The sequence below is a fragment of the Natrix helvetica genome, assembly GCF_964273705.1.
Source record: "Natrix helvetica genome assembly, chromosome: 1".
NCBI classification, from domain to species: domain Eukaryota; kingdom Metazoa; phylum Chordata; class Lepidosauria; order Squamata; family Natricidae; genus Natrix; species Natrix helvetica.
In genome coordinates, this window is record NC_138548.1 from 134,556,307 (window position 1) to 134,579,593 (window position 23,287).

At 37.4% G+C, this 23,287-nt stretch overlaps 1 protein-coding gene across 1 annotated transcript in view; it reads left to right on the forward strand.

Annotated features, from left to right (window-relative positions):
- Positions 1-23,287, forward strand: part of SLC49A4 (solute carrier family 49 member 4) — a 90,348-nt gene that overhangs the window by 57,801 nt on the left and 9,260 nt on the right. The window contains exon 7 of the mRNA XM_081938798.1: positions 7,627-7,754. Within this exon, the coding sequence (XP_081794924.1) occupies positions 7,627-7,754 (128 nt within the window). The remainder of the gene's footprint in view (positions 1-7,626; positions 7,755-23,287) is intronic.

Consider the following 23,287-nt stretch of genomic DNA (forward strand, 5'->3'; position numbering starts at 1 on the left):
GTGACCTTGAGCCTAATTTCCAAAGCGTTCTGAAAGTTCACATCATTTTCAAGAGCAATTTGTCCATTCTTTGATGTCTTCTGTATGTGAGAAAGAGAAAAGCTGGTTGGAAGAGAAAGAACTTTAAGAGTGAAAATGAGGAGTTAAAGAAAGATTTATACACCTCTCTGCTATCTTAGCTCCTCCGTGTGCAGATCATAGTTTCTAGAATGTTTTCCAGGCCTCTTATCAGCACTGAGGTGGTATTCAGCTGGTTCGGACCCGTTCAGGTGAACCGGTAGCGGAAATTTAGAGTAGATCGGAGTACCAGCATATACACCTCTGGTTGGCCCTGCCCTCCCCCACCCCATTGTTCCCTGTCGTATATTCCCTTCTTTTTTTGGCTCAGCTGACTCGCAGGGCAGAGCAGATTGCTGCACCTCAGCTGAGCTAAAAACCGGCTCAGCTCACCAGTGCTGACACTGAGGGTAGTCTTTGAATACTGCAAACCAGTAGGAAAAGATTTGGAATCCCACCACTGCCATAAGAAGCACTTTTGTTTTCTTTTATGTAGCAAGCTAAAAAGTTTTGTGAGAAAGGGTGAGGGAGAGGAGAAATTCCACTTTCCCTTGTAGACCACATCTCTGTGTTTCTGTTTATGTGCTCCTTTCGATGCACAGGGTGAGTTCTTATGCACTGCTCTGTGTCAGACACTAGGAGGAGGAAGGGAGAGGAATATTGTATGGAGAAATCAGCAATAGTCAGGAATCATCCCAACTATCCCACCAAGATATCTGGAGAGAACTTTATTCTGGATTGTTTTTCTCCTCAATCCCAAGCGGAAATGATTGATTTTCAGTCTTTTTTTTCCCTTCTTTTTGCTAGCTTTTTCCAGCCTCACCAAGTTTGGTACCATCAGGTTGTTTTTTTTCCAAAGAATTGTCTTGCTGATGGATGGTTAGACTGAGTTCTCAATTCCTTTATATAATTTCCTTTCATCTTTCCATTGGGCTTGAAGGAATAACAATGGCATTTTCAAAAAAGAGGCACTGCTTCTTTCAGTCGCGGCCTCTGATGGCCTGCAGCCTTGAATAAATTAGCCATGAGGAACTGAACACTTCACTTGAAAAATGATTGCTTTCAACATGTCTTTAAAACCTGTTTAAATGCATTTGCCTATATTAAAATTTAAAGTATTATTGTGTTCACTTCTGGTGCTATATAGCAATAATTGCAACATAGGATTTTTTAAAAGCGTTATGCTTAAGGTTGGTTGGGAGTAGCTAGTCTTAGTTTATAGATTAGTAATCTTACTAAAGTAATCAAAATACTTTATAATTAATAGATGTGTTTTTCTGCACATCTGTGGAGCTTACAATTTACCACCAAATCTGACATCATGTTTATGTCAGATTTGGTGACAAAGTGTGAGCCCTAAAGATATGCAGAAAAACTGCACTGTTGCCATATCCTATTGTTTTCTTTTAAAGGGGACCTTACTCCAACAGTGCTCGTCTGTATGTAGGTGTGCATTTACGATAAAAAAAAATTAAACAGGAAAGGAGATGTAAGATTGCTAGGAATAGTTGCAACTTCAGTTTCTTCTTTGCTGAAATAAGTTATTTCTGACAAAATGATAGGTAAGTATTTGAAGATTTCCATTTTAGAAGCTATCTCATTCATTGTTCTGTACAGATTATAATCACTTGAATGCTGTGAAATCAGTGATTTCTGTTTTTGTGGAGGTTTTCAAGATATAACCCCTGTGGATAACAAGGATTGAGTGTACAGTACACTGAAACTCAATCCCTCATGCTTTCCACCTTCACATACAATGACAGCTGTAATTTTAAATATTCTGATTATGGTTTTAACAAATTGCAGATATCTTTAAAACGTGGGGTCAAATTAATCCATGCAAGCATTGGATGGTTCTTTTACCTAAATACAACTAATATAGTTGGCTTTTGGATCTGTCTAATAGAGTTGAATGCTATACTTTTTAAAAAAAAATCAATTACTTATTTTAGAAAATTCTTTTTTTTTTTTGAAAAAGTTTTTTTGGTTTTTACAAATTTTTTAAAGGAAAAAGGGTAAAAAAAGGGTATAGAAAATTTTGACAGCTACATCATGCGGGGGAAGGTAATCCCCCCAAATCTCGCAACTTTTACAAAGAGAAATAGGAAAACATCAACATTTGAATAAACGTTGGCAGTTTTTGATTTTACATTAGATCATCAATATATTCAATCATTTTTTGTATCACTTCCAAAAATTACATTCTAACAACAATTGCAATAATGTTTCAATTCATTTTTGTGACCTGAGTCTTCTCAGTGTTGGATCCTCCCCCCTGTCTTCTGGCAGAGCCTTGTCCCCCCCCTCCTTCATATCTTGTGTACTGTCCCCTGTTTCGTCTAGGAAGGCATTGTGTTTTTAATGAAAGCCTCCGCCTCCACAACTGTATTAATTCTAATTCTGCTGCCCTCCCAGAAAATCAGTATACCTTCTGGCAATAACCATCTGAACCAGACTCCTTTATTATATAATTTCTTTGCTAAAGAGGAATATTTCTTCCTCTTATCTCTTTACTTTCTTTGGAATCTGTTTAAGAATGGTTATTTCTTTGTCTTTATATTTTAGTGGTCCCACCCTTTGAGCTCCTAAGACCTCATCTCTTGTGGTCTTTCTAAGAAATTTAAAATGGACTTCCCTTGGAACATTGTGTGTTCTAGCGTATGCTGAGTTGATCCTGTAAATCAGGTCAATATCCCACCCCAGCTGCTGTTTATCTCTTTTAATGTATTCTGCTAAAATTGTGGTCATAATCTCCTTGAGATCTTCATTCTCGGTTTCTGGCAAATTTTGAAATCTAAGGGAAAAAGACATCCTTTCAAATTCCATCTTTATCATATGGTTTTCAAATTCTATATTCCCCTTCTGAATTGTCTTAACCTCCTCCCTCATCCCAACCGCGCCCTCCTCCAGTACACCTATTCTCTGTTTATTTTGTGTAGCTTGTTGTTGCGTTTCTCTGAGCTGGTCATTTAGATCTGTCAGTTGTTTTTTCAATTCGTCCTGTCCCTTTAAAAGAGTTTGAAGCATTTGGTGAACAGATAAATACTTTGAACTCTCTTCAGGAGCTTTAGGTTGTAAAAATGACACCAATTGTGTCTGTTGAGTGATCGGGCTGGATGTAGAGGATGTCGGGGCCGAAGATGCCTTACCAGGCGGTAATTTTTTAGGGTCCATCATGAAACTCAGAGATAGTTATAAGTCTGTGCAAAGAAATGGCGTCTGTGGAAAAGCACAACTGGGAGAGATCGCAAGGCAGGCAAGCCCAGAGAAAATTACTTCTTTCATTGTTAAGGTTGCAGTGCTATATTTGAACATATAAATATCTAAAAAATAGAATTGCTTATTTAGATTTGCTAAATGAGATATCTGGTTGTTAGGGAGCAGAGCTCTTTGATAAACACTCCCAAGGAAATGGAAACAAGGGCACAGATTTACAACTATAAATATGTGGAGCCTCTTATCGCTTTAAGTCAGCAAAGTCTTGTATCACATTGATTTTTCTTCTACTGCTTTATCTGGGATCTTTTATACAAAGGATAGTTCTTTCTCTTGCTGGTATATTGTAATGGGTAGCCATTCATTTTTAGCTCTATGATGACTCTTCTGCAGGTTTGCCAATTGAGTTTTATGTAAATTTTGACCTTTTGAGAGAAATTAATTACTCAAACATGTAGCTCAGTTTTAGTAGCAGAATATCTGTTAATGTCTTTTTATCTGCTAACAAATGGTTTCCGATTCCATAGCAATGCATACATTTTTGTTGACTCCAGCACTTCAAACTTTTGTGCTTTTAATAAAAAGTTAACAGCCTCTTGCCAAATGCCTCTTTCTGACTGAAAAATTACAAAACCTTCAAGCACAGAATTTTGAATGCAAAAAGAGTAGTGATTTATCTCTTTTGATGAATGACTCCCTTTCCTTAGACCTATTCAGCAATTTATCTGTATAAAATTAAATCGGTGTTTCTACTGACTATCATCTGCTGAAAGTTGTAATTAGGAAAATTAGGTAATGATTTTTGCGAGGTCCGACAGGTTCATGGATTTCTGTGATGGTCCTGTGACTTGAAGGCAGCTTGGTATATTTTCTAATGATTTAAGTCTGGAACCTTTGTTTTGTACCTCTAATTCAGGGGTGTCAAACTCACAACGTCACGTTGACATCACATGATGTGTCCCGACTTTTCTCCCCTTCACTAAACAGGGAGTGGGTGTAGCCAGTATGTGATGCATCTGGCCCGCGGGCCGTGAGTTTGATACCCCTGCGCTAGTTGTTAATTTGCTTAATAGCTCTGGAATTTCTTCTTACAACTCTAGTGGAGATGTATTCCATCCTACACTGTAACTCACTCCCAGTCCTTCCACCACCCATTGCAATAAATTGCAATATAATTTCACTCACCTGGTGAGCATTATTTACTGGCTAAATGCAATCTATAAAGGACACTGCATTTAAACCTCTTTCCACTTGGATGGTGCTGAAGCTATCATTTGGATGTCAATCAATCTTTGCATCTAATAGAAACGTTTGTGCCTGTGGTACAAAATTATGCCTGTCAAAGGAAAGCAGAGTTGGAAAATGAGCTCTCAAATTTCATTATTTTGTTACCAGTGGTATATGGTGCCTTCCTCCACATAAGATTTATGCTACTCTCCTAACTCCAGACCAGAAACTTGAGATAATTTATATGGGATGTTTATGATTGAAAAGCCTTAGATATTTTAGGTGGCTCGTGGGTATTGTATACTTTTCTTATTCACTATGAAACGAAGCTAATTTGAGTTGGGGAAGGAAAGGATTTTTTTTTTTTAAGTAACACCTATTTTTAAAAAAACAAATTGCACAGCATTGCAAATCAACCTGATTTTCTCTTTTTCCCCCATGGCATTTTTCTTGTCATATTTCATAGTGGCCAGAGTTATTTTTCAAGTTTTGTCCTTCATAGCTCAACATTTCCTTCAGCATTAAACTACAGCAAAGTCAAAATGCAGCAACTTTGCAACATAAGGTGATATCTACAGCAATAAGGAGAGAGGTTTAAAGATTTAATTAAATTGTGAACTAAAGGATGCATACAAAGTGACGTTTTTAGTTCATGAAATACTGGTCCAAATTAAAGGGGTGACATCAATATGCTCCTTGGTGTCCTGCAGTAGGAATTGAACTGCCTTCTCAGTGGAAGCTCAAGGTCAAGGGCTATATTGCAATTTGTTGGAAAGAAAAAAGAAGGGGAAGAAACGAACAGCAGACGTGATAAAGTGTGCGAGTGGAGAATAAATTAGAACTGGACCAATTTTTCTGAATGTTAGTTGCTAGATAGAAAAAAAGAGCAGAATGCTGTTTCTTGCGGCATATTATTAGCTTCAGTTGGAATGCAAGACTGGGTCTGAAATGGCAATTATTAGTGCCAATGTTGTCTGATAATTAAGGAAGTATTTCTCTGTGTGTAATGTTAACAAAAAGACCTTGACTTTACCCATAAAAGCTGTGCTTAAAAGCTGGGATCTTAATTCCCAGAATTCTCAACCAGAATGGCCTTATAGATAGGTCGGTTTTGGGTCCACATAGTTTTTATTTATTCCCAGGTAGTTTATTTAATTTATATCCCACTTTTCATTCAGAAGCTTTAAATGGGGTATTCTCCTCTCCCCTTTCCCCTACAACAATAGATAGGTCTGAGAGAGATTCACTGGGCTTACATATCCCCCAGTGTGTACAACTTGCTCATATGACACTAAGAGGCTTACAATATGTAAAATTAAAGTGTCTCTAAAAATCAATACAAACAACTCATGGTAAACAACAAGCTGGTAAATTAATGCTAAAATAAATTGTCTTATGTCCTTTAGCTCCCAAACTCAAAGATCCTATGCCCTCCAAGTGGCACAAAGTCAGAAGGCTGCCCCTTTTCAGCTCAGGAAATGTTAACTTTGTGAGTCTAGCCACTTTCTGTGGCTTTATGAACAAGGGACTTAATAAATGTTGGATAAATAAAGCCTGAGTCACTTTTATGCTTTAAGAGTATGATAAAAGAGGGTTCAGATCTATTTGGAAGACAGAATCTGAGCCCAATGACAGTTGATCTGGGCTATCTCTGTACTAGAAAGGATTGCTGGGGGACATGGCTTGAACTAACAAATATTTAAAGGGCCCTGACCATCTTGGTTTAAGGATCCAGGACCTGAACTAGCTTTCAAAAATATTTATTGGGCTTCTCTCTACTCAGCTACAATATTGCAGTGTGAAAGATCTGATGAACAATAAATCACAGGTATATGACACTTTAGGAGAAATAATTAAAAAACTTGAGCATAGTGCTTCTGCAATTTTTTCATGATTAAAGGGAAATTAAAACAGCTGTATTTATATTTTCATATATCAATAAGATTATTGACTGCAAAGTCCAGAGGCAAAAAAGTGAAAAGCGAGGAATTAGTAATGCTTTTATCTAACTATCTATGGATTTAATATAAATTTTGAAACATCAGCACATAAACAACAACCAAATATATATGCTAGAGAAAAATAATAAATGATATTCAGGACTTAGTAGCCAGCTTGGTCATGAGATGCCTCTTTCGTTAAAAGATACAATTATCTATAAAAACGCTAATGTTAAAGTGCTACTGTATTTCTTTTTGATGCCACCAAATATGATCTTGAATTCTTTTTAACCCTAGCCTTTAATGTCTCTCAATAAGATTAAAAGGCAAAACATTCTGATTAAAAATTAAAATTAGCAAAAGTTTAATTTTAATATGCCTTTTTTCTGATTTATATTAGTATTCATTATTCCTTCAATAGTTCCTGATTCACCATTTATTATTCCATAGCTAGTTGTAGAAATTTTGTTTCAATTGTTTTATTTGATTAATAATTTTATTCTATTGTGATTCATTAAACATTTCATTGTAATGTGATTCATTCATTTAAATAATTATATATTATGTTCTCACTGTTTTTCTCTGACATGTTACCAGTTTGCATGTTATTCCAATACATTTTAATTGGTTAGCCCTTTTTGGTGCATTGGTCTTAATTCAGTGGTCATTTTTCATCAGACCATTTGAGTAATCCAGGATAAATGGCTGAAATAACTCAGGTTTCTACAAAAGTGGGTGAAAAATGTGCAAATGAGCATGCCAATACTTTTAAGATCAAACTTTATATCCAGCCCAGCCCATTGAACTTAACAGAAATACTCAGCTCTAGATGATGTTGAACTGAGAAAAATAGCCATTTACAATGCCTCATTAACTGGAGTGGAAAAGGTTAATTTCCATTATTCAGCAATTTTTTTCATATCCTAAGATATTTTTCTCAGGCAAGAATAAAATAAAAATAAAACAAACCATAGACTTACCTGTATACCTAAGGCTCATTTTAGTAATTCGAAATTATCATATATATTGTAATGTATCTTTGTGTCTATTGATACCTTTCTAGAACAAACTATTACATCAGAAAACACTGTTTTAATAATTCACTTTAGCTAGTGTATATTTAGCTAAAGTATACTTTTTATCACAGATTGTATGAATGATTTTAAAATTATGTTTTATGTTATAGATTTGCCGATTTTATCAGAGGAATGCTGAAACCTATCCTACTTCTGTTACTGTCAGGAGCAACTTTGTCATCCTTTTGGTATACTTTGACATGTTTAAAAACTGTCATTCACCTTCCTTTAACTACAGGTATGTTAATCCCAGTTTCCAGGTTTGACAAATATTGGTTTCAATAATGGCTTTCCACCATGTAGAATGCTAGGAAAATGGGGTAGTGTAGTTCACTATAAAACTTTAAAATATAAATTAAACTCAGACTCCTAATTCTATTCCAAGCGGAAATTACTTTGTTTCTTGTCTCATACCACCAATATTTCTCAAGATGTGCTATAAAACTCTTACATTTATTAAGCCAATTGCAGAATAACAAAAAAGATAACTATCAGAAATGAACTTAAGGTGTACATGTAAAATCTAATTGTGGGAACTCCTTGAATTTCTTACACTAAATAGGTTGTGTAGCCTGTAATTTTACCTAGTAGCTTAAAGCAAGAAGGGGGGGGGGATTTTATGTTCATTAAACAAGTGTCTTTGACAAGGCTTTTAAGATTTCTGTTAGTTATTTTCAAGCATTGGTTAAAGATAATGATTAATGATAATCCTTAAACCTAGCTGACTTGGAACTCGGTAGATAATTGTGTACTATGTTGTGTTTTGTGATTGTATAATATATGATGCTTAGGTGGAAACATAAGCTTGTAGAGAAATAACAAGCTGTTATGAGTTATTTGTAGTATGTAAATGAATGAACTTTAACTATTTTTCTTTGTTCAATTATAACTTTATATTTAACATAAGCCTTATATTTAGAGTAGAGCTCATCTATGTATTTTATACAAATCACATATGCTTAGTTGATTTAAAGTTCAATTTATCAATATTTCTGAACTTTCTTTGCTTCATGTTTTGATACCAAGTCTTCCTTCCTGATCCTCTTCCAATTAGATGTGTTGATTGTACAACTTGCTTGAATTTGATAAATGGGCCTCTTTTCTCCATGACTATTTGTTCAGGTAGTTCTCACTGAAGGAGAGTAATTGGGACTGGCAACTCTATTGCTAAGCATCACGATCATAAAGCACAATGTCACATGATTGCAACCAGCTTAGAAGAGCAGTTGTGGCAGTTTTGGTGGCCATCATTAAGTGAATCCTGCATGATTGTTAAGGGCAACGTCACATACCATTTACAACCTCCTGCTGGCTTTCCAATTAACTTTGCTTATTGGAAATCTTCAGTGAAAGTTACTAATGGCGATCACATGACTGCAAATTTCTGTGATTGTTGTAATTGTGGGCTAAGTTCCAGCTACAACTATAAAGAACAGTTGTAAGTCCCCTTGCTCAACACTATCATAACTTCTAATGATCACTGAATGGGTGGCTGTTAAATAAGAAGCTGTATCTGTTCTTCTGGAGTGTTGTGCTGCACTTCAGACTTAATTTCCAAAAGATGCTTTGGGGTTTGTGAGAGTGTGTATATTGTCTCTTTAAAATGCCAAATGTATTGTTGTTTTTTTCCTAGATTGTATGGTAGTTATGAGGGATAGCTCCATAGTCTTAAGAGAAAGGTTATTTTCCCTATAGACAACAAACTTCTGGGTCTCTAGCTGATACAAGAGTTTATGTGCTTGTAGAAAACTTCAACTCTAGGTCCTTTTAGTTCAATCATGACTAAACTCCCATAGTTTCAGCAAAGATTCTTCTTATTTCGTGTATATTTCATGTACATTCATTGAATTGTTGACCATAAATCAGGACTATATAGCAATAGCATTTAAACCTATATACCGCTCCATCATGCTTTACAGCAGGGGTGGGTTCCTGCCAGTTCTAACCTCTTCTATAGAAGAGGTTCCACAAATCTCCAATGCCATTTAGAACCTCTTCCAGCTCCCTCCCCCCGCCCGTCCGCACATCATCAAGATGAAGAGCGAGAGGAGGAATTCTGGGAGTTGAAGTCCACAAGTCTTAGAGCTGTCAAATTTGAACACCCTTGGGTTTTTTTTCTAAAGGGTTAGGGGTGCAAGGGTCTTGTAACTTGACAGCTTTAAGACTTGCGTGCTTCAAATGCCAGAGTTCCTGAACCAACATGTCTGGAGGAGGAATTCTGGGAGTTGAAGTCCACAAGTCTTAAAGCTGTCAAGTTTGAACGCCCCTGAGTTTGTTTTTTTCCTAAAGGGTTAGGTGTGCAAGGGTCTTGTAACGTGACAACTTTAAGATTTGCGTACTTCAAATGCCAGAGTTTCTGAGCCAACATTTTGGTTGCTAAGCAAGAGCGTTGTTAAGTGAGTTTCATCATACTTTACAAGCTGGCCATGCCCACCCAGTCACATGGCTAGCAAGCCACTCCCACAAAGCAGACCACACCTATAGAAGAGGTTCTAAAAAAATTTGAAACCCACCACTGCTTTACAGACTCTCTAAGCAGTTTACAGAGTCAGCAAATTGCCCGCAACAATCTGGGTCCTCATTTGACCAACTTCGGAAGGCTGAAAGTCTGAATCAACCTTAAGCTGGTCAGAATCGAATCCCTGGCAGTGGGCAGAGTTTAGCCTACAATACTGCATTCTAACCATTGCACAAGAAACCTTCCAAATTTGATAGAACAAGTGGCAGTTGTTTCTTAACTGTTCTAGCTCTATTTTGATGTATGGGAATAATTCACTAGAATTCAGTTGCATTCATCTTTTGAAAATCAGTGAAATTCACCTTCTTAATTTTTTATTTAATGCTGTTCTTATCTTTGCAGGAAATAGGTGTGTGTGTGTGTGTTCATGATTTCTAGTATGATGCAAATCATGTAGGGTGATATACCAGTCAAAAGAAATTAAAGGGAGGAAATCAGAGAAAAGAAAAGAAAATTAACTAAATCTTGTTTAAATCTACACCAGTTGCTACAGTATCTCTCCATATCATTCTTTCTTTGCAAATATATGGTACCACTTGTTTTTCAGGCTTCTCTCTCTCTCTCCCTCCCTCCCTCCTCCCCACCTTCTTATAATTATGTCATTCTTGGTCTTTCCCTTCCATTCAGCCATCCATTCGTGCTTCACATATTTGCTTTGCAATTTTAGCCTCATTGATCAAACTGTTTCAGTATACTTCTTTCATATTGGCCACTCATTTTTGTTTGCAGTCCACATTCATTTATCACCCATAGACTCAATCTCCACTTCTCTCATCACACCCTTCATTCAGCTTCCTTTTATGTTTCTCCTGGCATACTTAACATTCACTTCTATATTATTAAGGCAGCAGAAGTGCACTCTTATACCCAACAATATTTGCTTTTTGACAAACTTTTATTTCTCACAATAGATCACAGGCTATATACATTTTTATCAGTATTTGGCCTCTTAAATTTTCTTCATTCATGTTCACATCTTTAGTCAACATGCTACCAAGTTACACAATTTCATTTATATGCTCTGGTTTTTTTTACCAGTTATATATAGAGCCTAATCATTATGGGTTTTTTTGTCAAACATAGCCTCCTTGATCTTCTGTATTATATTTATGATTCTTCTATTTTCCAAGATGGTGGTAGTCAAGGAGGTTTCCTTTAATCAGCTTCCTGGCCAATGGGATCATCTAACAGTTTGGGGTGCAGTATCAAAGGTTTGCTGATGATGCCCAATTATACCTCACTACTCCTGGATGTAGGGGAGATGCTGTCTGTGATCTATTCCAGACTCTGGTGGTTCTAAGGATTGGGATGAGAGAAAACAGACTGAAAACTATTTTAAGCAAGATGGGATTGCTGTTTATACATCAGGGTTCCCCATTGGTGATAGTGTTATCTCTGGACAGACAAGCACTAGATGTAAAAGATCAGATTTGTGACTGGAGGTTTCGGGAGGCGGGGAGGAGGCTTTGACTCAAGGCTCCTACTTAAACAGCAGGTAGAAGTCGTGGCTGGAGGTGCCTTTGTCCAACTTCAGCTGGTATGGCAATTGCAGCCTTACTTGATGCAGGAGGACCTGGCTACAGAACCATGTCCTTATTATTGTGCAAATAGACTACTACGATAATGTGCTTTACATAAGGCTACCTCGGAGGAATATTTACAATTTGTATCTGGTCCAGGATGCAGTATTCTGTAGATCAACTGGTACCCTGGGAAGTTCTAACATCCATATTGCAGACTCTGTACTAGATGCTGACTCAGTTCTGATTACAATTTAAAGTGTTGCTTTTAGTCTATAAAACCCTTTTGTTATTTGGTACCTGCAGGATTGTCTTCTCCAACTTGTCTCAACCCAACTTACTAGATCACAGAGGGGGAAACTCCTCATGGTCTCACACTGTCAGGAGGAGGCCAAAGTGAGTTAGGTACTGAAGTTCTATGACTGCTTTGGTGTTCCAAAATGGACTGCTTATGGCTGGCCATCCTCATGGCTTTCTGTTAAGCTTTTCCAGAGAAATGTCTGTAGAGATTCTCAGTCATCCAATTATGGTTGTCACAAAGGTGCTTTTTTCAAAAGGCAACTGAACTTTGCTTTTCCTTGAAGACATTTTGTTTTTCATCCCAAGAAACTTCTTTAGTTCTGTTCTGTTCAGTTCAGAAATGAAGAAGCTTCTTGGATGAGAAACGAAATGTCTTCAAGGAAAAACAAAGTTCAGTTGCCTTTTGAAAAAAGCACCTTTTTGGGTTTTCCAGAGAAAAGTGTTCCAATGATGCTTAGCTTATTTTTCTTTTTTTTTTCCTTTTCTAGTTTTGTTATTTTTAAAAGGGTCGTTAATTTGGTTGCTAATTTCCTGAAGCAGTTTATTTTCATTGCTTTAATTATTTGTGGGTAGTTCAATTTTTTGCATATATATGATATCCCCAAAGAGCTTCCCAAAGTTGGTTATAAGATGGGGCTATAATGATAATGATATTATCCATTCAATTGTGTCCCACTCTTGATGATTCCATGGGTAAGGTCTCTCCACATCTTCTGACCTTGCATTAGTTTTTCTATGATCTGACTGGTGTCAGTTTTGATGGTGTCCAGTCACCATATGGGATGCTATAGAAGTGTTTTAAATAAAATAAATATCAACTGCTGAGATCTGCAAGGTTGAGGTGGGATGTAAATGAAATAAATAAATGTTCAGATCCATATTGTTTCAAAATGCAGTTGAACATTCACTGTAAATGATCTGCGTCTTCGGCATTAACTTAGCATTGTCTGCAGACAGACAGACAGACAGATGATAGATAGATAGATAGATAGATAGATAGATAGATAGATAGATAGATAGATAGATAGATAGATAGATAGATGATAGATAGATGATAGATAGATAGATAGATAGATAGATAGATAGATGATAGATAGATAGATTCTGTAGAAAAGTATACACATATTCATGTCCTAACCGAAAAGTTTTTACCATTACCACAAGCATTCTTTGTATATTAAACAGCTAAGGGAACAAACCAATTGATAGTCTCTTCCAGATTGGGAGCATCTTCAGGGCTCCACAGATCTTTGCTTTTCCTCCTTGCCATTATTTAAGCATACCATTGTTTCTCATGCTTTATATCTTATAGACCACACTTATTACACTGAACAACCCAACTTTCAACTCCATATTAGTGCAAAGGTTTTCTACATCAAGCATATCCAATTTATTCTGCATCTGCTCTAAATTAGCAAACATGCTGTAAGCTAACTTTATTACTTTCATATAATTCTCCATTATTTCCTGAAGAGTAAAATCTGGTCTGTGCACTCCTTCCCAGCATAGAATTGCAGCACTTCACAAATTTTATTCACTGCCACCTTTGTGACCCGACAATTAAAAATCTGCCAAAAGCTTTCCCAAGTACATTTCACACACTAACCCCCTACTCCCTCATCTTTTGGTCCTTTTTTTTAAGGGAACAGAAGTGGCATTCTTTCCATCATCAGGCATGAATATAGTCTTCTCAACCATTTAATAAGTCGCACAATCATTTCATTAAAAAATCGAATCTATAACCAAACCATTATATAAATATTTTTCTAATTACATCATCAACACTGGCCAGCCTTAGTATTTTCCAACATTCTTAACAGTGTTTATGATTTGTCATTGTTTTTTTCTAAAACCGAAGTGTTTACAGTATTTATTTCAATTTCACTCTTCAAACTGTCCCTGTCATTCCCATAATATCTGTAAAGCACAATACTCAATCCTGCATTTCTTCACTTAGATTTCATCTCAAAACATTTTATCACTTTTATTCTTAACCGCAATCTGGAAATTCTTTAGCCTTTCTTGCCCAATTCCAAAATAACCCTTTATTTCCATAAATGTCTTCATTCTTCCTACCTCTTTTAATTTTAACCATTCTTTGCTTTTCTTAACGTCATTACTCTATATAGATTAGGTTCTCAATCTCTTCCCAGCAATCAGTCTGCTATATATCTTTTTCTCATTTGTTGTCTCTTTTAAATCATTTCAGCCAATATCTTTTTCATATTAGCATAACATTGTGCATACATTTGTGGCCCTTTGCAAGATAAACTTTTTGTCCTGTCCCGTTTCAACATCATCTTTTCTTTTGTCCACTTTCCATTCTTTCGTTTGAGAAATTTAATATGTCTCTTAATATGTTTTTATACAGGATTCTTATTTACTTTGCCTGATCATCTGCAAATGGCCCATTGACACGGATCTCTGCTGTAGCTTTTATAAGGGAAGAAAAGAACAGAATAAGTCACTAGCTTTAGTTGGCCATTTCTAGCATTTCTTGCTAGCAATATGGACAACACCTGTCAGTTCTACGGATTTTGCAACGTGCCCCTAATGCAGCCACATGGTTAGAATTAGGGCTAAATGCTTTCTTCAAAGCTTTTCGTGCTATTCTCATTGGAATTGATATGGTTGAACTTTTTTATCATGATAATTATGTTTCAGGGGATCATTTTTCTCTCATTTAAAGTAGGGGGAGTTTGAAATCAGGCAGCACACAATGCCTGTGGCACAAGAATGTAAGATTCTTTTTTAAGAAATCAAAGCTGAGGTAACATTAAAATAAAAGCATTCTGTCTTCATGTTAGGAGAGCCATTTTTTTTGTTGTTGTTCAGATGGACACACTGTGAACCAAGAGCAATTCATTTATGTGTCTCTTTACAATTGCAGTAGAATATTTTGTATTTTCAGTCAGTGGATACTGATTAATCATGTTGCTATTTGCCAAATTGTGTGAAGTTAGGTCAAACCAGTAATAACCAAGTTGGCTTTTAGCTGGCATTTAGGGCTGACTATTTAAGATGATTAAAGATAAATACATCACTGAGATGAACTCTGCTACTAGTAACTACATCCCTTTAGGTTTTTCAGACAGTATTCCAAATGTTTTGTCATTCTCTTCATCCACATTTTTCAAAAAAACCTAGTCTATTGAATAAGTCCATAATTTGGAGCCCATCCAAATATTAACTAAGTCTACCCTACTTACTCAAAATTAGCTAAGTGCTAGTAGTACCTGCTGAGGCATCCCACAATGTTTAAATAAAGCAAAACTGCCTAATGTAGGTAAAATATACTTTTACAAAGTTGATCTCCCTACTCCAATATTCCTGTGAAATGCCTTGTTTTTATAGCATATTTTACTTTTGCCATATTGCATGGAACTAGGTATTCTTATAAGCACACCACTGTGTTAATGATACATATTCCATAGGGTCATATTTCTCAAATTAAATATTCTGCTTTCTTCTAAGAAACATGAAGAATTTTCTAAAAGATGTTAATAATAAAACTGAAAATCACAGCTCTAGTCAAGTCTGCCACTTTTCCATGATCGATCAAACTAAGAGCATTTCCACGACCACAATCCAGCTTTTAGAATTCTTGCTGTTTTTCCTATAATTATGAAAATATTTGCCTAATTTGAGCCTGCTTTTGCTGTGACATTTCTTTCCTCTTTTCCTTCTTCTGTTCCTCAGTAAAGTATAAAGACCTTTTTATCAAGACAATACTAGGAATGAACCACACCCATCTGAACCACCTATCTGGCCTCTCTATGTCTACACGCTTCCTTCTCTACTACCACCTTTCCTGAGTCCCTCACTCTAACTTTCTGCTATATGCTCAGTATTAGCCTTTCAGTACAGCCCAATTAGTGTAACTTCCTAATCATAGAATTGAGCTGAAGACAGTCATTTAAGAGAGATGCTTCTTTGTTTTACTCAGGTTTCTAGCCAGATGGAGCATCAGAATGACAGAACTTTATGTAGCTAATCTTATGTCATATCAGCAACCCCTGCCTATTCAGTTATCCTTTCAGAGATATTTCCTTATCCTAATAGAGAAACAGAATGACCATAGGCATTGTATTGTATAACTCAGCCTCTTGCATTTAGCAGTCCTAACAACCACATATTGCTGGAATAGACATTCCTCTCTTAGAAGGTAATTAAACTCATTCCCATGGTTCATTATTCAATAGACACACTAATGCATTGCCATTACTTTCTTGTTGTTCATCATTTGGAGCTGATGATGCCAGTCCGAAGAAAGAAAAGTATGTATTGAAAGCTGTTGTAGGAGCGATGGACTTTGAAATTATTTGCAAACCATCTCCTCATTCGTTCCACATATTGTGCTATGATGTTGGTTCAGTTTCAGTGTTATGACAGCAACTTACTCCATTCATGCGTTCAATTTTCTCTCATGTTCAAATGTTGGTCTTCAGTCAGGATTAATGACGATGGAAGTTTCTGGCATGTCTTCAACTTGTTCTTTTGCAAGTTGAAGGGACATAATGTACAGGTTTCATTGTTGTAGTAGTTTCTCCAATAAATCAACAATATCATGTTGAATCCCTTCATTGTGATGCATACCCATTCTCAATTCTATGCTGTCTTGAGAATCCATGAAGTAAATTTGAATGAATTGGACTTGCTGGTTGAAGTTTGGCATTAAATGTCTGATGTGATGATGGATTTGCTTTTGAATAATCATAGAAGGATTCCATCTGTTCCTCCTTGGAAGGACTTCTACAGCATCAAAGGATTTCATTTGAAAGAGACAGTTGTACAGGTACTCCTTAACTTATGACCACTGTTGAGGCCAAAATTTCTGTTGCTAAGTGAGACAGTTGTGAGTTTTGTCCCATTTTATGACTTTTCTTGCTACAATTGTTAAGTGAATCACTGCAGTTGTTAAGTTAGTAAATCAATTGCTAAGTAAATCTGGCTTCCCCACTGACTTTGCTTGTTAGAAGGTCGCAAAGGGTGATCACATGATCTGGGACACCGCAACCACCATAAATATGAGTCAGTTGCCAAGCATCTGAATTTTGATCATGTGGCCATGGAGATGTTGCAGTAGTCCTAAGTCTGAAAAATGGTCATAAGTCACTTTTTTTCAGTGCTGTTGTAACTTTGAATGGTCTTTAAATAAACTGTTGTAAGTTGAAGACCACCCATATTGTCTGTTGTTCTTCCTGAACTCATTTGCAATAAGTTCATCGTTACTATATAAATTGAGTTCATTAGGTAGAGGTTGCAATTTGCCTACCCTGACCTTTCCCTTCATACAACAGAATTTAGCAATAGCAATAGCACTTAGACTTATATACCACTTCATAGTGCTTTTACAGCCCTCTCTAAGCAATTTACAGAGTCAGCATATTTCCCCCAACAATCTCGGTCCTAATTTTACCCACCTCAGAAGGATGGAAGGCCGAGTCAACCTTGAGCCTGGTGAGATTTGAAATGCTGAACTGCAGCTAGCAGTCAGCTGAAATAGTATGCAGTACTGCACTCTAACCACTGCTCCACCTCGGCTTGAAAAACTCTTGGTAGTTTTTCCAGGGAATAGGGATGCACAACAGTGAAGGCAGACTTTGACCATGATACCAACATCACCAGAAATATTACATCTTACAAATCAGGCATTTTGCCTTGATCTTTCTCTATTGAGGTCTTGTTATTGAAGGTGGTATGGTCATGTTGAGGAATTCTTGCAGTAATTAGTGTTCTTCCCTTTTCTTTTCATCTCTCCTCTTCTCCTCTTCCTTACCAGATCCCAATAATAACATCAAACTCCCCTCTCAACGATTGGCATGATTATGCAGACAATATTTTGTCTTATTTTTACTTATTTACTTATTTTACCACAATGTTGGGTGTTGCCATTTTCTCCCCAGAATACCTACTGGCTTCTCCATTGAGTTATAGGAAGCTGTCAAAGTCAGCTTCAAATAGGACCATATGTCCTCCTGACAGCTAGGACAGGAACAATTTACTTGACTTCCAGCAGCCAAAAAAGGGGCCAATCTACAGTCAATTTCAGAATAAGAAGATAAAAAAATGAAACAAGTTAGGCAAAAAATAAGGTGTAATAGCTAATGTATTTGATTGACACTAGAGAGATCCCGTTTCTATTCCCATCTTCAGCCACAACCCTGACTGGTTGTTGTGAAAAAGCATAAACGGATAGAGTAATGTCTGTTGCTTGAGTTCCTGAAAATGTGTGTGCCAAAGAAGGTGCATATAAAACAAATAAATTATCCAGGCCTTTCTTCCATTACCTTTAAGTTGTTGCTTCTTTAAGAGCTAATGATGAGTCAATTCCCTGCTCCTGGGTGGGGAAAGGGAACAGAGAATTGTGAAACTGTCACAGAATGTTCAAAATGAAGATCATGTGGCTGCAACAGCAGCCCAACTAGCCTGGAGCAACCATAACTTTTCTAAATTTCATTTCCTCTGGAATATGGGCCCCAGACTCATATGTGCATTAGCCAACTTGAGGTGCCTTAGAATAACAGTTTTGCAAGGGATCTTGTAGGTCCTCTAGTCCAACCCACTGCTCAAGCAGAAGACCCTGTACAATTTCTGACAGATGGCTGTCCACTCTCTTCTTGAAAGCCTCCAGTGATGAGGCACCCACACTTTCTGTTTCATTGGTTGATTGCTCTTACTGTCAGAAAGTTTCACCTTATTTCTAAGTTAAATCTCTCCTGGATCAGTTTCCATCCATTTTTGTCTGGCCTTCGGGTGCTTTGGAATATAGGTTGTCCCTCTCTTCTCAGTGACAGCTCCTCCAATATTGGAACACTGCTATCATGTCACCCCTGCCCCTTATCTTCACTAGACTAGCCATGCCCAGTTCTTGAAACCATTCTTCATATGTTTTAGCCTTGATTCAATAATTGTTCCCCTACGATGCACTGTTTCACCCAATTAAAAGTCATGGCAATGAGAATTTTAGTAGTATATTTTGGAGCAAATAAACCTCATTTAGAGTCAGAATGGTGCTTGAGCAGGGAGTTGGGCTAGATGACCTTCAAAGTCCCTTCTACCTCTATTATTCTGTATTCTGTAATGTTGCCTGAACGAGTGTCCTTTCTTTTAAAGCAATCACTGGGATTTATCAAAAGAGGAAGGAGGCTTTCTTTGTTAATAAATATTGACAGAAATTGTTCTTAGTTTTGGTCACCATTCTAGCATAACTATTCATTCATGCACATAAAGATGAGGAAGTAATAAAATTACTAAATAAAAGCAGATGCTATGGGTATTTTACATTTCATTTGTTTTAACTGGATATATTTAAGTACTTGCTGTCCTTATTTAGATATACTAGGGGGAAAATTTCTTTGAATCCCAAGATATATTTATGACTACTGATAGCTAGAAAAACTTTTGAATGGATTGTGCCTTGTTATTAATTCCTAATGCCTGTCATTTCAATTTACAATGACTATAGAATCATTTTCGTTTTCTCAGTTCTGTTGAGAATTATGAAGGATATCCTGCTTCCCTTAAGCTCATGAATTCAATTGTTATGGAGGCAAATCTTTTTCTTCAGTTCAGCCTCCTCCTTCTTTCCCTCATCCCATTATAAAAAGTAGTAATAAATTCTGTACCAGGTGGCAGCCAGCTGGCCATAGGCAGAAGGCTAATACACACAGCAATTTCAAGCAGCAATCAGACTTCAGAAAAGTAACTCATGAATCATCTCTTGGCTATTACTGATATAGCAAAGCTAAAATAATACTGAGTTCTAAGAAGGCAAAATTTTGTAACTTGAACTTTCCTATTGGCCTGCTTGCTCCAGAATAACTTTTGTCAAGAGCCGGTTGAATAAGGAACAAGTCAAGTTCCAAATGTAACCACCAACTTCCAGCTTCACCACATAGCATAGTAATTGCTAGTTCTGGGAGCTGAAGTTCCAATTTCTGCAAGTTGCTGTGACATCCTGTCCTCAATCTGGCATGGCTGGCCTTTTTGGATGTGTGAGAAGGATGTATGTTTAGATCTGTTTGCATCCCCAAGTAATTTACCATTACTTGAACTGAGTAAACTTACATTTTCCCCCAAATAGGTCCTTACGTAAATAACTACTTTCCAGGGAAGTCCCTCAAGACCTGGCTATGTCATTATGGGATACCAGGGAACCAATGACATTCTAAAATGGTTCCAGCATTGTGGCTAATATTCACTGTTTCCTATGCTTTCCAGTCGTTATAATTTAATAATGATTTTTAGATTTTTAATAATTACTCTGTGTTTGTGTGTTTATTTGTTGTTGCTAGTTGCGAAGTCTATTTAAGCTCATACCTACTGCTTCGGTGACTCCATCCAGCCACCTCATTCTCCGTTGTCCCCTTCTTCTTTTGCCTTCAATCATTCCCAGCATTAGGCTCTTCTCCAATGAGTCCTTCCTTCTCATTAGGTGGCCAAAGTATTTGAGTTTCATCTTGAGGATCTGGCCTTCTAAAGAGCAGTCAAGGTTGATCTCCTAGAACAGTGATGGCGAACCTATGGCACGCGTGCCACAGGTGGCACGCGGAGCCATTTGTCAGGGCACGCGAGGCGCTGCCCTGTCAGCTGGCCAGCAGCATGCACGCGCTGGCCAGCTGAGTTCACCCTTTTTTAAAGCCATTTTTCACCCGCCCCAGGCTCCAGAGGCTTTATAGGAGCCTGGGGAGGGCGAAAAGAGCCTCCCCTGCCTCCCCCCGAGGCCCTCCGGAGGTTTCATGAGCTTCCCTGACACCTTCGGAGCGCTCAAAATGACCCTCCGGTTTGCCTGGAGGGTCGTTTTGAGCGCTCCGAAGGCTTCAGGGACCGTCCAGAGGCTTCCCTGACACCTCCGGAGGGCATCCGGGGGGGGGAGGCTGTTTTCGCCCTCCCCAGGCTCCTATAAAGCCTCTGGAGCCTGGGGAGGGTGAAAAAAACCTGTAAAAATGGGGGGAGCGCCTGTAGTGCGCGCATGCGCACTGGCAGTGTCGCACATTGCATTATGGGTGCAGCATGCCCACACACAACCCCCCTGCACTCCCCCCACTTATGGCACACGAGCCAAAAAAGGTTCGCCATCGCTGTCCTAGAGGACTTACTGGTTTGATCATCTTGCAGTCTGGTTGATTGATTGATTTACTCCACTGTTGTAACACACACACACACACACACACAGTCACTTTTTGTGAGATGTGCAGCTATAGGAACTTCATAAATAAGCAAACTACACTGTTGTTAAGTTGAAAGTTTCTGAATCATTTGCCCTGGTAGAACAGGGCTGAGGTCTTCTTAGTCCTTAGGAAAAAGAAGAATGCACGAGATAGCAACTGACTTAGTTGCAGTGTTTGTTTCGAAGTTTGGGCTCTACTTTTCAGTAAACATTTTCAAAGTTCATAGACACCAAAATTCACAACCTCTTAGCTTTCCCCACTCTGGTACCATTGCTTGTGTTGCATGGGGATGATGGCAGTTGCAGTACAACACATTTGGAGGAGGTGCAATATAATATAGAACACAGAAGTCCCTGCCACAGGCATTAATGAAATAAAGGTTAAAGGTGAAAAACTGTGGCTTTCTTAAATCACATCCGTATACCTATGACAGTGTATTCAATTTATTTCCCCTATAATACCAGATACTTCAAGGAACAGTATTGAAATAAATGTTAGAACTAATCGGTTGCTATCATTGCTCTTAATAGACTGCTTCCATAAATTGATTACTGAAAAACCTATTAGCTCTCCTAATGATTTCTCAGTTTAAAAAAATCTTGGACTTCATTACCGAAGATAAAAGGATAACATAAAGCCACAATGCGTATAAAAGCTAACTTATTTTGTTCCATTCAAAGTCCATGCGATTTGTTTTCCAGATTGTTTTTCTCAGCATGGCATGGTTTTTTTTTTAATGTTTTCTTCCTGGGGAAAAAAATCAAGCACGTGTTAAGAAGAAAAATTGTACCTTATCTCCTATGCTTCTAATCTCTGTCATTCATAAATCATATCAGTGAATAGGGAATCTGTGTTCCACTCTCAAAGAGGCAATATTATTCATTATTATTCAGCTTTTGCTTAAGATTTCATGAGGGTAAAGATATTATCACAAAGTAAATGGTGTTCAGATCAACAATTTAAGATATGCTGATGATACAGTTCTGCTTGCCAGTAAGCATGAAGACCTTCAGCTCCTCATCAACAGTCTCAGAAATATCTGAAAAACACAACTTGAAGCTTAACACCTCAAAAACCAAGATCATGGTCGTCAGCAAACAACCCATTAATTTACCACTGATAAATTCGGAAGGAATACCAATAGAAAAAGTTGAAAAGATCACGTACCTTGGTTTTAATTTACATGAAACCTGGGACATGATCAGTGAAGTAAAGACAAGGATAGAGAAAGCACGGACAGCATTCTTCAAAATGAAAAAGGTCTTCTGCAGTCAAGACATAGGCCTAAGACTGAGAATCAGGCTTGTCAGATGTTACATCTTTTCTATCCTACTCTGTGGAGTAGAGAGTTGGTCTCTGACAGAAAACCACTTGAAGAAACTAGAAGCATTTGAAATGTGGATTTACAGAAGGCTGTTATGTATAAATTGGGTTGACAAAATCACAAATTAGGAGGTGATAAGCAAAGGAAAATCATCAAAGCCATCAAAAAGCAAAAGTTAGAATATTTTGGACATGTGGTGCGGCACCCAGAAAAATATGGCATCCTTCACTTAATCCTCCAGGGAAAAATTGAAGGCAAATGAGGCCCAGGCAGAAGAACAACATCATGGCTTCAAAAACTAAGGGACTGGTTTGGACAAAACTCAGCATCACTTTTTCATGCGTCTGCTGACAAAAATAGGATTGCCAACATGATTGCCAACATCCGATGATGTATATGGCACAAGAGGAAGAAGAAGAAAGATATTAGTAGGCTAGGTATGGGGGTTTTGTCTGTATGTTTGTCTGTGTGTCTTATGTCTGTGTGTGCATGTGGTGGTAGTTAGGATTAACTACATAAAAGAGTTAGAAATGGACAGGAAAGGAGGGATTGGACCAGATAGTTGAAATCTTTTTTGTTGATGTCTTTTTTCCCTAGCTCAGTGGTGGGCAACCTTTTTTTCAACTGAGCCAAATCTCGCCAAAACCACGATTGAAATTTATTTTGAGAGCCACATTTTTAAAACCGAAAATACATAGGATGGTACACTGTTTTTAGTTTCAATAAGTTTTTATTGAGAATATTCTGCATGCAAGTATCCACATAGGTCGGGAGGATACAAATAACACAACTAATAAAACAAAAACTTTAGAACGATATTATTTATCGATAACGTTAAATTCCGTAAAATTTGCCTTACAATGTAGAGAAAATTACATCCTGACAATGACTGACAAAGTCACAACCACTAATGTGAACATTGGCCTGGCATTTCAT